A 13,487-nucleotide genomic window follows, 5' to 3' on the forward strand; every position below is an offset into this window, starting at 1 on the left:
TGGATTAGGGGCTATTACCCCCTAGTAGAGATGGTAAACCTAGGCACAAAGAAGTTCAGTTCCTTCCTCAGGTCACCCAGGGAATACGAGGCAGACCTGAGATTCTAGCCCAGGCGGTCAGACTCCTCCATAACCAACCATTTGACACATACAGTGCAGACATAGCCTGAAACACACACCTATCGCAGTCTGTGCTGAGGGATTTTAAAGTGAATTACAGGAAATACACCAGGCAGCGAGCACTCGCTGAGCTCCAGGCACCATTCTCAGGGCTTCATCCACATGTGTTATTTCACTTATCTTCTGGTCCTCTCTTCCGTGCCAAGATAGGAAGTTTTATTCAAGTGTGGCTCAAAAGTAAGAGAGAGAGAGAGAGAGAGAGAAGAAAAAGAAAACACCATTGACTCTGACTGAATTGCTAAAAGCAGGCCAAGAAGAGGGGGAAAGCTTCTTTTTCAATTAAAAAAAATGAAATAGAGATCAGTCTCCAGAGTAAGTTCTGAAAACGTTCCAGTGGCAACGATACAGCCAGTTTATTGTTTCCCATTTCACACTGTTACTCTTTACGTCAATTTTGCGCTTTTTACTCTGCCTGCTATAACATTTGAAAACCTTTATTGAAGTGTGTAAACTCTTACTCATTAAGCTAAGAAGGATTTTTGGAAATATACATCCAATGATACACTAAACTTGGACTACAATGAACATTATTTTACCAAGTAAAAGAAAGACCTTATAATTTGACTAATTTGAATTTCACAGTATGTCACGCTCATTTTCAATTTGTTTACCATTGTAATACATCAGTTTCATCTTTACTGAAATTTAACTCACACAGCATAAAATTCACCCATTCAAAGTGTGCAAATTCAGTGCTTTTTAGTATAGTTACAGTTATGCAGCCACCACCACTATCTCAATTTAGGATATTTTCATCAGCCCCCAAAGAAACCCTGTACCCGCCAGCAGTCACCCCCCCAACCCTCTACCCACTGATTCACTTCCTGTGGTGTTAGGTCTGGCTGTTGTAAATATTTCATGTGTAAGGAATCCAACAGAGTATGTCAACACATAGTTTTTAATATGAAGAACCATCTGAGCTGTATCACTTTACAAAGCATAACAGAACATTTCTAGCTGTCAAATCCAGACTTTCCTAAGGAGAGACTTTATTCAAAAAGACTATTGCAATGGGGAGGATATTTTCTTCTCAGAAATGTGCAAGAGTCTCAAAATCAAACAGAAAACACTTTTCTTTTAAGGGGGAGTTGTATAAACAAGGGGGCATGATTTTTGGGGGTTGACAGGAAGTGCGTTTTGCTCTGTCACCTGCTTCTCGGGATAAGCTGAGAAGAGGCCACGCCCTGTGTTTTAGTAACGGCTAAGGCAGGGGACTACTGTGGGGAGGGGACAGGGCTGACCAAGTTTGCTCCGTCCAACGCAGAGAGTGGGATACGGGCAACTATGGACTCTTGGTCCGTGTAATTAATGGTAATGGACTCCCTGAGTTTCAGACATTTCCCTACTTTCGATGCTGAGTGTTAAAACAAACGTCCTACCACTATGCCTAACACAGCTTCCCCAAATTTTAGGACGTGAAGAACAAACCTGGTGGTTATGAGCACAGAGTAGAGGGCAAACTAAAGAATTATAGGAGGAAAAAAAGAATTCCAGAAGGATTTAGTTTAGGGGGAGAGACATGATTCAAAAACTTAATAGGATAAAAATAGGCATAATAACTTTTGATCAAAGTATTAAGACTTGCTTAATGTGAATTTGAGAAAAAGCAGGTAAAACCTATCCAAATGGTTGGGTTATTCTCAGACAGCTTCGCATCTAACACTGTTACCACATTTGTCCCAGATTTCATGTCTACCTTCCTCATACATTTCCCCTCTATTTCCCTGAGTCAGTTACACAAACTGAAGGCCTCGGCTGTCCTGGCTAGGGCTTATGAGGCATTGAGAAAGCGTCTTGTTCTGATCTCCAAAATTCATTATAAAATTTATTCACTTTTGGCAGATTCCTATCAGCAGAGGAGATTTAAGATTATAAAATAGTTGTGTTGCAATAAATACATTTACTCTCTGTAGGTTTTTCTATTTCTGATGATCTTCACTTTATTTAAAAGATCATTTGCTCGTGTTTTTGCCAGGTTTTTTTTGTTTGTTTTACTTCTGCTTTACCTATTATTTCAAAATAAAGAATTGAAAAATAACAGTTTTTTTTTTGGTAACTGAATTTAGATTACAGGTGCTGGTTCTAATATAATTACTCTAACCAGCCTATAAATTCTAACACAACCACTTAAGGGAAAATCTTTCCACTTGAAAAACTGGTTTTAAATTGAACTCCAGGCCCCTTCTTACCTAATGAATTCTTTGGAGCAACTTCCCCACCGTCCTTAGGCCCAAGTCATTCGTCAGTCCTCTGAGATGTTAGCCATGCAGCGAGGTACACCCTCAGGAGTCATCTGCGTAGGCGGTGGTGTATCTGAGAGCTGGAGATGAGTCATGTGATGTGGGAGTTTCTTTGGCAGGTAATTTTATTTTCCCCATGGCTAAAGATCATTGCTGTGCTAAAGGTCTATGCAAAAACATCATAAGGCTTTGAAATTCAAGTTAAGCATTCATTCTTTCATTTTAAATGAAAGCCAATAGTGGGGGACGGGGTGTGGATAGAGTGAATATGGTTTCCCAAAAAATCTTCTAACAAAATATTTTACTGTGTATTAACTCAATTTCTACTCAATGACAGTGAACATACTTTACTTTTTATACAGTTCATTGTGCAAGGAACACGCCTGCCTTTTTGGCTGAGAGACTGCATCAAGCTTTGAAGGTTGGTCTGAAATTTCATATATGTTCTTAGCTTCCCTCAATGAGAATATAAAACTGTTGCTCATAGTGATGGAATTTTGTACTCATGATCCACTTTGATGAGTTCTCTTTCTCAGCTAATTTGTCTGGTGGGTTTAGATAACGAGTGTCCAGATCATTATAGAGATACAGTGAAGGGTTGACTAAATTATTTCCTCCAGTGGGCAGTAAGTGTGGACAGCAGAACTTGTTTTAGAATGCCAAACCTCAAACTTGACCCATTAGGTCCAGGGGCCTTTCGGGCTGCCTTACTTAAAATAAACCAGACTGAGCCAGCAGCCTTTCACGATACAGAAACCTTATGTTTCGTTACCTGTTGCCACTGCTAGATGGTGAACTCCATGACTAGAGGAGGTTTTGTTGTTGTTTATCACTCACATATCTTCAGACCCTAGCACTGGTCCTGGCACACAGAAGATGCTTACCTCAGTTTGTTTACTGGACATTCCCTGTGGAAGTCCACGTGCACCTTCTAAGTTATATCCCGAGTGAACATATGGTTTCCCTGCCTTTGCCTCACCTCCCACCCAAGTCTGGTCCCCATCCTGCGTTCAGTCATCTCAGCGGGTGGCCACAACAGGATCTGCCCTTGCCCAGCTTCTGAAGTTATACCATTCCTCCCCGTCCTTGTTCTCTGTGCCTCAGCCACTTCAGGCTTTCTGTCCCCTAACTATGGCAAGTCTCTTCCCACATCAGAGTCTTTGCATTGGTTGTCCTCTCTGCCTGAAATGTACCTCCTCCTGATCTACCTGTGATTAGCCCCTCCTCATCTGTCAGGCCTCTGCTCAAATGGCACCTCCCGCGAGAAGTCTCCTCTGACTACTCAGGTTCACTGGTCCCTTTAAGTCACACCTCATTCCATAGTTCTTATTATTCTTTATGTAAACAGTTTGTTACTCTTCTTTACTGACCATCTCCATCCATCAGAATGTAAACTGCCTTAGGATGCACACGGCATGGAATGGTACCTGGCATACAGGACATGCTCAATAAGCATTTGCTGAGTAAATGAATTGGGTCACTAGCCACTTAACTGCTCAGAAATTTTACACTGCTCCCTCTCCTTCATTCTCTTCAAATGATACATCAAGCTTTGTCATCCGCCTTTATAAGCATCTCTTCAATCAACCCATTTTCTCCATCTGAACTGCCCTCTTTCTCAGTCAAGCCATCATCGTCTCTTTTTTTCTGTTCACATAATCACCTCTGGATGAGTCCCAAAGTTCCCCAGTCACATTCTGTCATCTTCATCCTCCTCCTGCCCTGCAATCCGTTCCTCGTACACCTGTCAAAGACATCTTCTGAAAATGCAAGTCTGATCTGATCTCAATACTCTCATGGTCGAACTCTCATGTTGCAGTAGTTCTTCACTCGGGATACAGTTGGAATTTCATTTCATGGTTTACAAGGTCCTGCCTTTCCAGGCACATCTCTTGCTCTTCCTCCTCCTTGTTTATGCATCCTTGAATGTGGCGTTCTTTCTTGTCCTAAACCTTCATACCTGCTAGTTTCTCCACTGGGACATTTTTTCCTCTCTCTATGAACCCCATTCCTTCTGACTGATTATTTAGGCCTTGGCTTAAATGCCACTTTCTCAGACAGACCTTTCCTAATCCTTAATCTATTTTAGGCTCCCCTAGTATATGTGCCCATAAGTACCCAATATTTCCTATATGTCACATTATATTGTGATGGTTTATTTTCTTGCCTGTGTCCTTTACAAAATTAGGAAGATTAACAGGTGTATCCCAGCTCTGTTATCAGCGTTTGGCATGGTACTGGCACAGAGTAAGTTCTCAATAAATATTTCTTGAATAAATGAATGCTGAGGTTAATGATAAACGAGTGAAGTGGAGTCGCTGGTTGACTATTTTGTGCAGCATCATCTATTTCTTATAATATAGGTCTGCAAGCTGTTTTGTGACTGATGAGATTTTGCTGTGGACACCTGCATTTCTTAACAGGGTGCTGGAACTGATGAGTTTACTCTGAACCGAATAATGGTTTCCAGATCAGAAATCGATCTTTTGGACATTCGAGCAGAGTTTAAGAAGCGTTGTGGCTATTCGCTATACTCAGCAATTCAAGTAAGTCTCCTTTTAAAAATAGCAGAATACATTTTGCCTTTCTTTCCCATCCTCTTTCTCTTGTAATCCTTAGAACACAGAGGTATGTGACTAGATTTCTCTTTTTGTCATTGTGCAAATGTGAAGTAATAGCAAAACAGCCCTTCATGACAGAGACTATTTTTCAGCTCTAGAATCTCAGGCACTTGATAGATACTCAAGTGTTTTGTTTTTGTTTTTGTTTTTTTTTTCAGTTTAGCCGCCACTAATTTTTCTTTTGTGAATTGCATATGCAAGTTGTTTACCTATTTTTATATTGCAGTGTTTTTTATGCTGCATTGTTTCTTTCTGAAAATGACAGGAAAGAGAAATACCTATTTTAAACATCCTCTTTGTTTCACACAAACAAGAGCATGGTTCTGCAGCCCGGAGTTCTTTTCATGTCAGTGTGTCAGGAGCTTTCTCATTCTTTTAAACAGCTGCATATCATTCCATTACCTCTGTGCTTACACCAGCCACCTCAGCAGATGCTCCCATTTCTCGCTTCCACAAACCGTGCTGCAGCATGCATGCACAATGTCACAGGGTACAAGCGCATCTGCGGCAGAGTCGAGCAGAGTTTATTTCGGACATAAACTCAGAAGTGGGTAGGGTGACTGAGACAGATAAAAATATATTTGTAATTTTGATAAATATTACCAGTTGGCTTCCATCTGCCCTTCCATGAAGAATATATGAGCCCTTGTTTCTCCATAGCTTTGGCACAGAGAGTTTTTTCAAACTTTGGGTTTTTTAAATCCGTTAGGTGAGAAATTATATCTCAGTGTAGTATTAATGTATATTTTTTTAATATGAGTGAGGCTGAACAGATTTTTAAGTTTTAAATTCCATTTGCATTTCTTTTTTGGTAAGTATTTTAAAGGTCTTTGCCCATTATTCTATTGAAATTTGGGATTTTAATTTTGGTGGGTCAATTTTAATGTAAGTGAGTTTCACCTTTTTTTCTATGAATCGTAAATATTTTTCCTAGTTTGTTATTTTTCCTTTGACATAGCTGGAGGTGTTTGACAAGGTGTTTTTCCATACATTTGCCTTCAAATTGAATATATCAAATTTTGTATAGTTTCTTGAGTTAAAAATATTGATTTCTTACAGTCTATCAATCTAGATGACAATCTTCCACAAGTGTGGTACACAACTTCCTTTCGGTTTTAAAGAATAAAACCAGCTTTCATTGTTTTCAGATCTCAGTTGATATTACATATATAGAAACCCCAAATAAATGACAAATTATTAGAATTAATAAGAAAGAAAGACTTGCAAAATTATGTAAGAGGACTCCATCCTTGAAGCTAATGTTTCAAAAGTCAGTTCCAACAAGAACAGGGCAGCTTGGACATGATGAACTAAGGGCTGGCCCCCGTGAAGAGGCCTCCCTGTGGCATGCAGGCCTCCACTCAATGAGTAATAGTGAGTGCTAGTCCCAGCTGGGTCCCTGAAACAAAGTGGGAGCCCAGGTCATCGAGTGAGCTGTCACACTGTCCCAGCCTCCAGAGCCACTGGCTCGGTGGAAAGATGGACTCCAGGGCTGGCTTCGCAGATGCCCTGCAGGTCTGCCTGCACCTCAGGCTCATGCACCCCACTGCTGTCTGGAGAAATCAGCTTTGGGGAGCATTAGGTCCAGAGGTGAAGACAAGTGGATCTAAATCAGTGTAGAGTCACCGAGACCCAAGCTCGGAGGTGGGGCTGGAGGGCAAACCTATTCTGGGAGAAGGACACATTTGCTCTGAGCACAGATGGTCCAGAGCTGGGCGTGGATGCTGAGCTGTCCAGACACCTGGGCCCCAGCTATAGGGCCATCTTCTGTACCCCAGGGATTCTGGACCCTACAAGTCTGGAGTTCCACTGTGTGCAGAAAGCAACACTCATCTGTGGCCACCTGGGACTCCTCTGTTAAGTCTGCACTCTTGTGTCAGTAGGAATAGTTGAAGCCCATGGTCAAGCCTTTGAGGTGGCCCTGCCCACAATAGCCACCCTGGACCAGGTACACAAGTTGGCCTGGGCATTTGGGCAGGCATTTTGAGAACCTCCCTGCCTCCGGCTTCACAAATGGTTTTACAGTGGATGAGGGAATGAACATCACTCAGTCAACTAGCTTCATAAACCAAAATCCCCCCACCCTTTTTCCCCCCAGCCAGAGCTTTTGTTTTGGTACTAAACTTTTGCAGAAAGAGATGCATGCCTAAGTTGAAATCAGGAACTTACTTAAAAAGGCAGCTCTCAGACTGTGCCTGGGGCTTAGCACACATTTCATCAACTGCTCACACTCAATGCCATTTGAATCGATCCTGACACATTACAACAGTTTCGGTCAACAGAGGAAGATTCAATAACATTAACCATATTGTTCTCTTACTAAGGCAGAAAAGTAGACACATCCCTTTTATAAAGATTGTCAGTAATAAAATTGAAACATAAAGAGGGCTTTCGGTTCACCCTCAGCAAACCAGAAAATTAAATTAATCAATAGCTCTCCCTTCCCCAATGGTCTGGGTAATTGAAGCTTATTGTATTAGGAAATATCTAAATTATGGGTATCTTGACAGAAAAGAAAAATTGATTGCTGAAGAATTCAGTTTGTAATTTAAAATTATATAGGGTTTATTCATTTCTCTCACCTAAAAGTACATTATTAAGTAATATCATTACATTTTCACTGCTGATGAATAAGATTCTTTCAGATGGTTCAATTTCTGAATTTGGGAGTAGAGTGCCATTTGGTATATTGTGGGGGAGAAAGAAACTTTGTCCTTCAAGTTTCTTTTACCTAGTCTAATAAATAAATCTATGTGACACAGATTGATGAAAGAAAAATAACCAAGTGTAACTGCATACACATGCATGGGAACCTCACATGCATGAGAGGGTCAGGCACAGAAAGGTGAAATGAGGTGTATGTGACCTACCTCCTGGTCTTAGGTGAGGTCAGATGACCTGGGGCCTCAGACCATCACTGCAGGACATAAGAAGAGCAGATGTTCAGTAATTTGTAGTTTGCCCTGCCATACAGTTAGGGCAAAAAAGGTCATCTCCGACAATCTCTTATTATGGGCAGGGCCCCCAGTTCTTCTTATAGTTAAGGGGGGGAGGGCAGAAGTTTCCCTTGAGCCACAGGGTTACTGTTCCATTAGTTTACAGTAATCTGAGTAGTACAGAGGCACATGGTGAGGTGGCTCATTCTGAACTTTGCAGTATCATCCAGGCCTTGGGTCCCGTCTTCGTCTTTTACCTGCTGTTTAGACATTTCTCATTAACACCTTTCTTAGTGATGATTGGTGGGGGAAAGGAGAGAAAGATGTAGGTGAAAATTTTGTATTTCTCATTAATAATAAGATTAATAGAAAATTTGTTTGAAGTTGCATTTTTGGTAGATTTCCTTGATCAATAAATTAAGTACCTACTTAACAAATTGCACAATTCCAGGCTCTTTAAGGGAAAACATAGTAGTCACCTTCGATTTATAATCTATGTGAAGTAAGGTGGGGATAAGTAAAATAATTAAAAGATAATAATATGAAACAACACACAATTAAATGCTAGGTTGTAGGGTACAGAGCACAGTAATATAGGAATTGAGAATAAAAGAAGTCTGGGGTTAGATGGGGAGTATTTTCCTAGGGAAATGGGTTTGAGCCTACCTATCAGGTTAACAGGCATGTGTTGAGTGCTCCTGCGAGCCAGGTTCTGTGCTGGTCAGTGGGGTCTCAGAGGTGAACACTCTAGACACGTGGTGAGAAGTAGGAGGGAAAAAAGTAATGAGTCATTTGATTGATCAGAAGGTCTACCTCGAGGCGTATTCAACAATAAAATCCAAATGGCAAGATGAATGCAGTTGAAAGACAGCTCTGAGATCATGGAATTTGTTTTTCTGTATTCAGTTAATAATAGTTACTGAATGAAAATTATGTGCCACGCTTGGGGTTATAATTATAAGCAAAGAAAAAAGTTCCCTATCCTTATAAAATTACAAATAAATGTAAAAATTGGTTTGTACAGCTATGTTAAATGTAAAGGAAAGAAAGATTATGCTGTAAGATCGTAAAACAGGAGGATCTGACCTATAGGAAAGGCTTCTATGAGGAAGTTGTGATTCAGACCTGAAAGAGAGTGGATAACGCAAAGCAAAGGCTGTGGGCGTCGGGAGAAAGGGGAGCGTTCCAACGAGGAATTGCAAGTGGAAAGCCCTAGTGGTGGTGGAGAAATAATGAAAAGCAAAGCTAGAGGGATCAGGTCAAATGGGGCCTTTTCGACAATGCTTAAAGATTTTGTCTTTAGCTTAAGAGCGATGGGAATCCACGGACTAATTTAAGTTTTAAGCACATAGGGTCCTAATTAGAAGTACACTTTCTAAAGATCTCTGAGACTGTGGGGAATGAATTAGATGGAAGATAGAAGAGTACAGGGCAATGTTATATATTAGTCGTATCAGGGTAGTGTGAAGTAGTAAGCGAAGCTATGGGCAGTGCAAAGAGAGGAAACAGCAAAGACTCCAAAGGTATTTAGGAGTTAAAATTTAGACTCATGGCCATGAACAACAGAGTGGTGATTGCAGCAGAGAGAGGAGTTACAAGGGGGCTAAATGGTAATGGGAAAAAATACAATAAAAATAAAGACATTTGGTGTGAGGAGCAAGGAGGACTCCCAGGTTTCTAATTTGGGAAACACATAATCATGCCAGTTCCCTGCATGAGGGTCAGGTTTTAGGTGTTCTGTTTGTTTGGTTTTTGGTCTGTTTATTTCTTTTCTGGGGTTGTAGGAGAAGTGCATCTGTTGAGTTTGAGATGTCTTTGACATGTAAGTGGAGATGTTGAGTAAGTAGCTAATGGTAGGAGATAGTTTTCAGGGTCAGTTATATTATTGAATCCTTGGACATGGATGAAAATCCTCTAGGGAGAAAATGCAGACTGAGAAAAGGAGAAAGCTGAGAACTGAGATCAAAGCATTACTAATAAATAGTAAATGGCTGGATAGTAGAGGATAAGCCTGCCAAGAAGACAAAGGCAGAGATGCCAGAAAAGAAGGAGGAAAAGCCGGAATTCCCAGGAAAAGTAAGGGCTACTTGCTTGAAGGATATCGTGGTGATTGGACTAGATTTACAAAAGAGTAAGAACGAACAACTTGGGGAAAGGGATTGATGAATCTATAGCCTAGGAAACTAGTGACAAGAGATGAGAGCCTAGGGTAGATTTGTTGTCAGAACAGAAAAAAAAGAATAACTTAAAAAACACCACAGGGAAATAATTGGGAAGCAGGATTAAATGTGCAGGATAAAAGATGGGATCAATGTTGGGAGAAGCGAGAACCACTGTTAAAAACAGGCCAGCCAACGGAAACATTTAGTTAGTTTCTTAAGAACAATTAATATGGCCTAATTAGGAAAGCACGAATTATGTTCAAAGGTTTTGAAATTATGCTAACTTTTTTGTGATAAAATTTCTAAAATGCCATATAAATAGAATACTCTTTTACTAGGAGGAATAGGGAATAAAGGTAGGAGAAAAGGATGAATATTTGTTTAGTCTCTACAGTGGATCAGAATTTTAAATATAGCTGCGTGCTAAACTATGGGTGTATTTCCCTTCTTTTTTTTGCTGCCAATTTTTTAAAATTTTTTTTTAAAAATTGGGAATTTTCATTCCCAATTTGGAGGATAGGGAATTGTCTTTTTTAAAAATTTTATTTAGTTATTTTTCAAGTACATTTTTTTGTCTATTTCTCCCATTCCAGCCCCCCCCCGCCCTGTGCTCCCCACCTCCCTCCCATTTCCACCCCCTTAGTTCTCATCCCTGTGTCCTTCCTATTTGTTCCTCCAAATCCCTCCCCCTGTTTCCCCTTAAATTGCCTTCCCTCTCCCCTCTGTTCACTGTCCCCTTGTTTTCTATTTCAGTCTTTGGTTTTTTTTCTGCTTGCTTGTTTGTTTTGTTGTTTAGCTTCCTGTTAAAGGTGAGATCATATGGTATTTGTCTTTCAACACCTGGCCTATTTCACTCAGCATAATTCTATGCAGCAGAGAGAAAGAAGGAGCTACTACCCTTTGCAACAACATGGATGGAACTGGGTGTATTTTCTCAATGAACTAATAGAACCCCTAGTAATTTTGACAACTTTGGTGACTAGGGGGAGCTGTTTTAACACAGTGTTTCCTTGTCATCAGTGTGAGAAGTTACTACCTACGGCAGAGAAAGGCTTTGGAAAACCAGCAGAGGAAGCACTAAAAACTCTGTATAAAACAAGAGAATGTTTATTGATGCCTGTTGTGTCTTATGAAAATGATGCTTCACGTCTTTTCTAAGTGACCCTTCTTCATTGCTGCCTTTACATTACCACTTCCTTAATGTTTACTTCCAATGTGAAACTTAAGTGGAAAGAAATGCTTGCTATTTGAATTGCCTGAATAAAATAAGAAATAATGGGAACTTTTTAGACAATTTAGGTTAAAAGTCAGGTTTTACTTCTGAGGCTATGCAAGCATATTTACCTCTTTGTGTAGTAAACACGGCATCTTAGCCTCAGTCTCACAAGGTATCTTTTCTGAACCAGGATCTTTTTCAGGTAGTCCAGGGGAAAGGAGTTGGGACATACACTCTTTGGGGATGGAGTCCATGTCACTTCCTTAAGGACAGTGTGGTGGTAAGGGGCCAGGTGACCTGGTTTGAACCTGCTCCTGTCACTTACTCTCTGTAGACTTGCACACGGTTCCTGCCTCTCTTTCTCATCTTACTTATTGTGTGTTAGATGGAGATGCTTGCGGCACCTACTGCTTAGAGTTCTTCTAAGAGTTAAAATAATTAAAAATAAAACAATTAACTCTTAAAATAAGATAATTAACTCTTAGAAGAGCAAGTGTTTGGTAAATAATATAGATTATGAAAAACTATTATTTTAAAAGTTTAATATTATGTAATATTATGTAATTGATGAAATCTTACTTTAGTAAACTCAAAGTGAAATTTAATGGCAATATATCAGGAAGCATTTAAACAGTATATATTGTAACGAATATGTTAAGCTAGAAAATGACTACAGTCAGGTATGAATGAAGGATGGAATTACAGGTGCAGTTTACTAGATGGTACAGGTCATGGGTCTTGCACCCCAGGGAATTCCCTGGTGTGGAATTTGATTCATTTGTGGTTTCCTCGTTGTTTATGCTGCATCTGCCCTTCTCTCCATCCATCCTGCCCTTTGCAGTCTGATACTTCTGGAGACTATGGAACCGCACTCTTGAAGCTCTGTGGAGGAGATGACTGAGTCAAGGGCGTCATCTCCAAGGGTTGCCTGCCCCCACGACGGCCTTTTCCAACAGCGCTGCTTCCTTCTTTCTCACAGTGTTTAGAAATACAAGCAAGTATAAACAGCTACTTGTTTTTGCTAAAAGAGATTTTTGTTGTTTCTTAACAACAACAATGTGATTATTTTAGAGCTTCTCATCATAATGTAGTGAGTGGTACATAAATGAACATTTAAAATGAGGTGAAGGATCTCCTAATACTGCCCAGATTATAGTTCTGCTTAGAAAGTGAGAATCTTTGTACTGTTCTAAAACATTAAATGCAAAAGCAGGGCAATAAAATTGTTGCTTTTGTTAAATTGTCTGTTTTTAGCATCTACCAACATTGCTGGTACCTGGTACTGGCAACTAATAATATTTTACAACATGTTTTTGTTACAAAAGCTGTTGCTTCTGCAATCCATCTGTAGCCTTATTGATCACATTCATCTTTAAGAAAAGGAACAAAAGCAAAGGTGTGTGTAACCCTGCCTACCCTTCTAGTCACGATCAGGCTGTAGGGATGGCAGTGCGTGACAAGTTATTTTAGCCCCCAGAAAACATCTGCTGAACTATTAATCTAACCACTTCCTGTCTAAATGGTAAGCATGAATTGTGGTTGTTTTATGCTAAATACTGCTTTCCCGGAATGCATATTTAGAATCAAGTCTATAAAGTTTCCTTTTGTTCTAAAATAAGCTTGCAAAACTAAGCATTTAAAAAATCCCTCCTGTTATCTTTGAAAAGGACCTTCCATGAAATATCCTAATATGAAATATGGGAAGTAAAAAATTCCAAGTAGAGTTACTGGTCTGGACTACAATAGAAGTGACAGGTGTGTGAGAAGTAGAAACAGTGATGTAGGGGTTGGGAGCTTTTAACCAACACATTCCCCTGGTGTGCGCTCCTGAGAACTTTTGGAAAGATAGAGAAGTTATTTCTGACTCTGGAATTTCCAACGTGCATAGAGGATAGGGAATTAGCATCCTACACCGCTGGTTTTGACTTCCTGCCCTGCAATTCACAAGCTCTATAACCCTGGCAACTACTAAACCCTGCTAAACCAAAGTTTCCTCATCTGCAACATGAGGGTAATTACAGCACCTGTCTTTCTCATAGTGGTTGTTGAAAATTAAATGAGATAATGCATGTGTACCCTTAGCCCTGTGCCTGGACATAGTAAGTGTTCAGTTACCATGTTATCATTATGAC

At 40.0% G+C, this 13,487-nt stretch overlaps 1 protein-coding gene across 1 annotated transcript in view; it reads left to right on the forward strand.

The window, feature by feature from the left end:
* Positions 1-12,595, forward strand: part of ANXA3 (annexin A3) — a 51,845-nt gene extending 39,250 nt beyond the window's left edge. Inside the window, exons 11-13 of the mRNA XM_053655695.1 lie at positions 2,783-2,841; positions 4,844-4,966; positions 12,197-12,595. Of these exons, the coding sequence (XP_053511670.1) occupies positions 2,783-2,841; positions 4,844-4,966; positions 12,197-12,256 (242 nt within the window). The 3' untranslated portion in view covers positions 12,257-12,595. The remainder of the gene's footprint in view (positions 1-2,782; positions 2,842-4,843; positions 4,967-12,196) is intronic.
* Positions 12,596-13,487: the final 892 nt, after the last annotated feature.

This window comes from Artibeus jamaicensis, unplaced genomic scaffold (genome assembly GCF_021234435.1).
Source record: "Artibeus jamaicensis isolate MK-2021 breed Jamaican fruit bat unplaced genomic scaffold, CSHL_Jam_final scaffold_1031, whole genome shotgun sequence".
Lineage (NCBI taxonomy): Eukaryota > Metazoa > Chordata > Mammalia > Chiroptera > Phyllostomidae > Artibeus > Artibeus jamaicensis.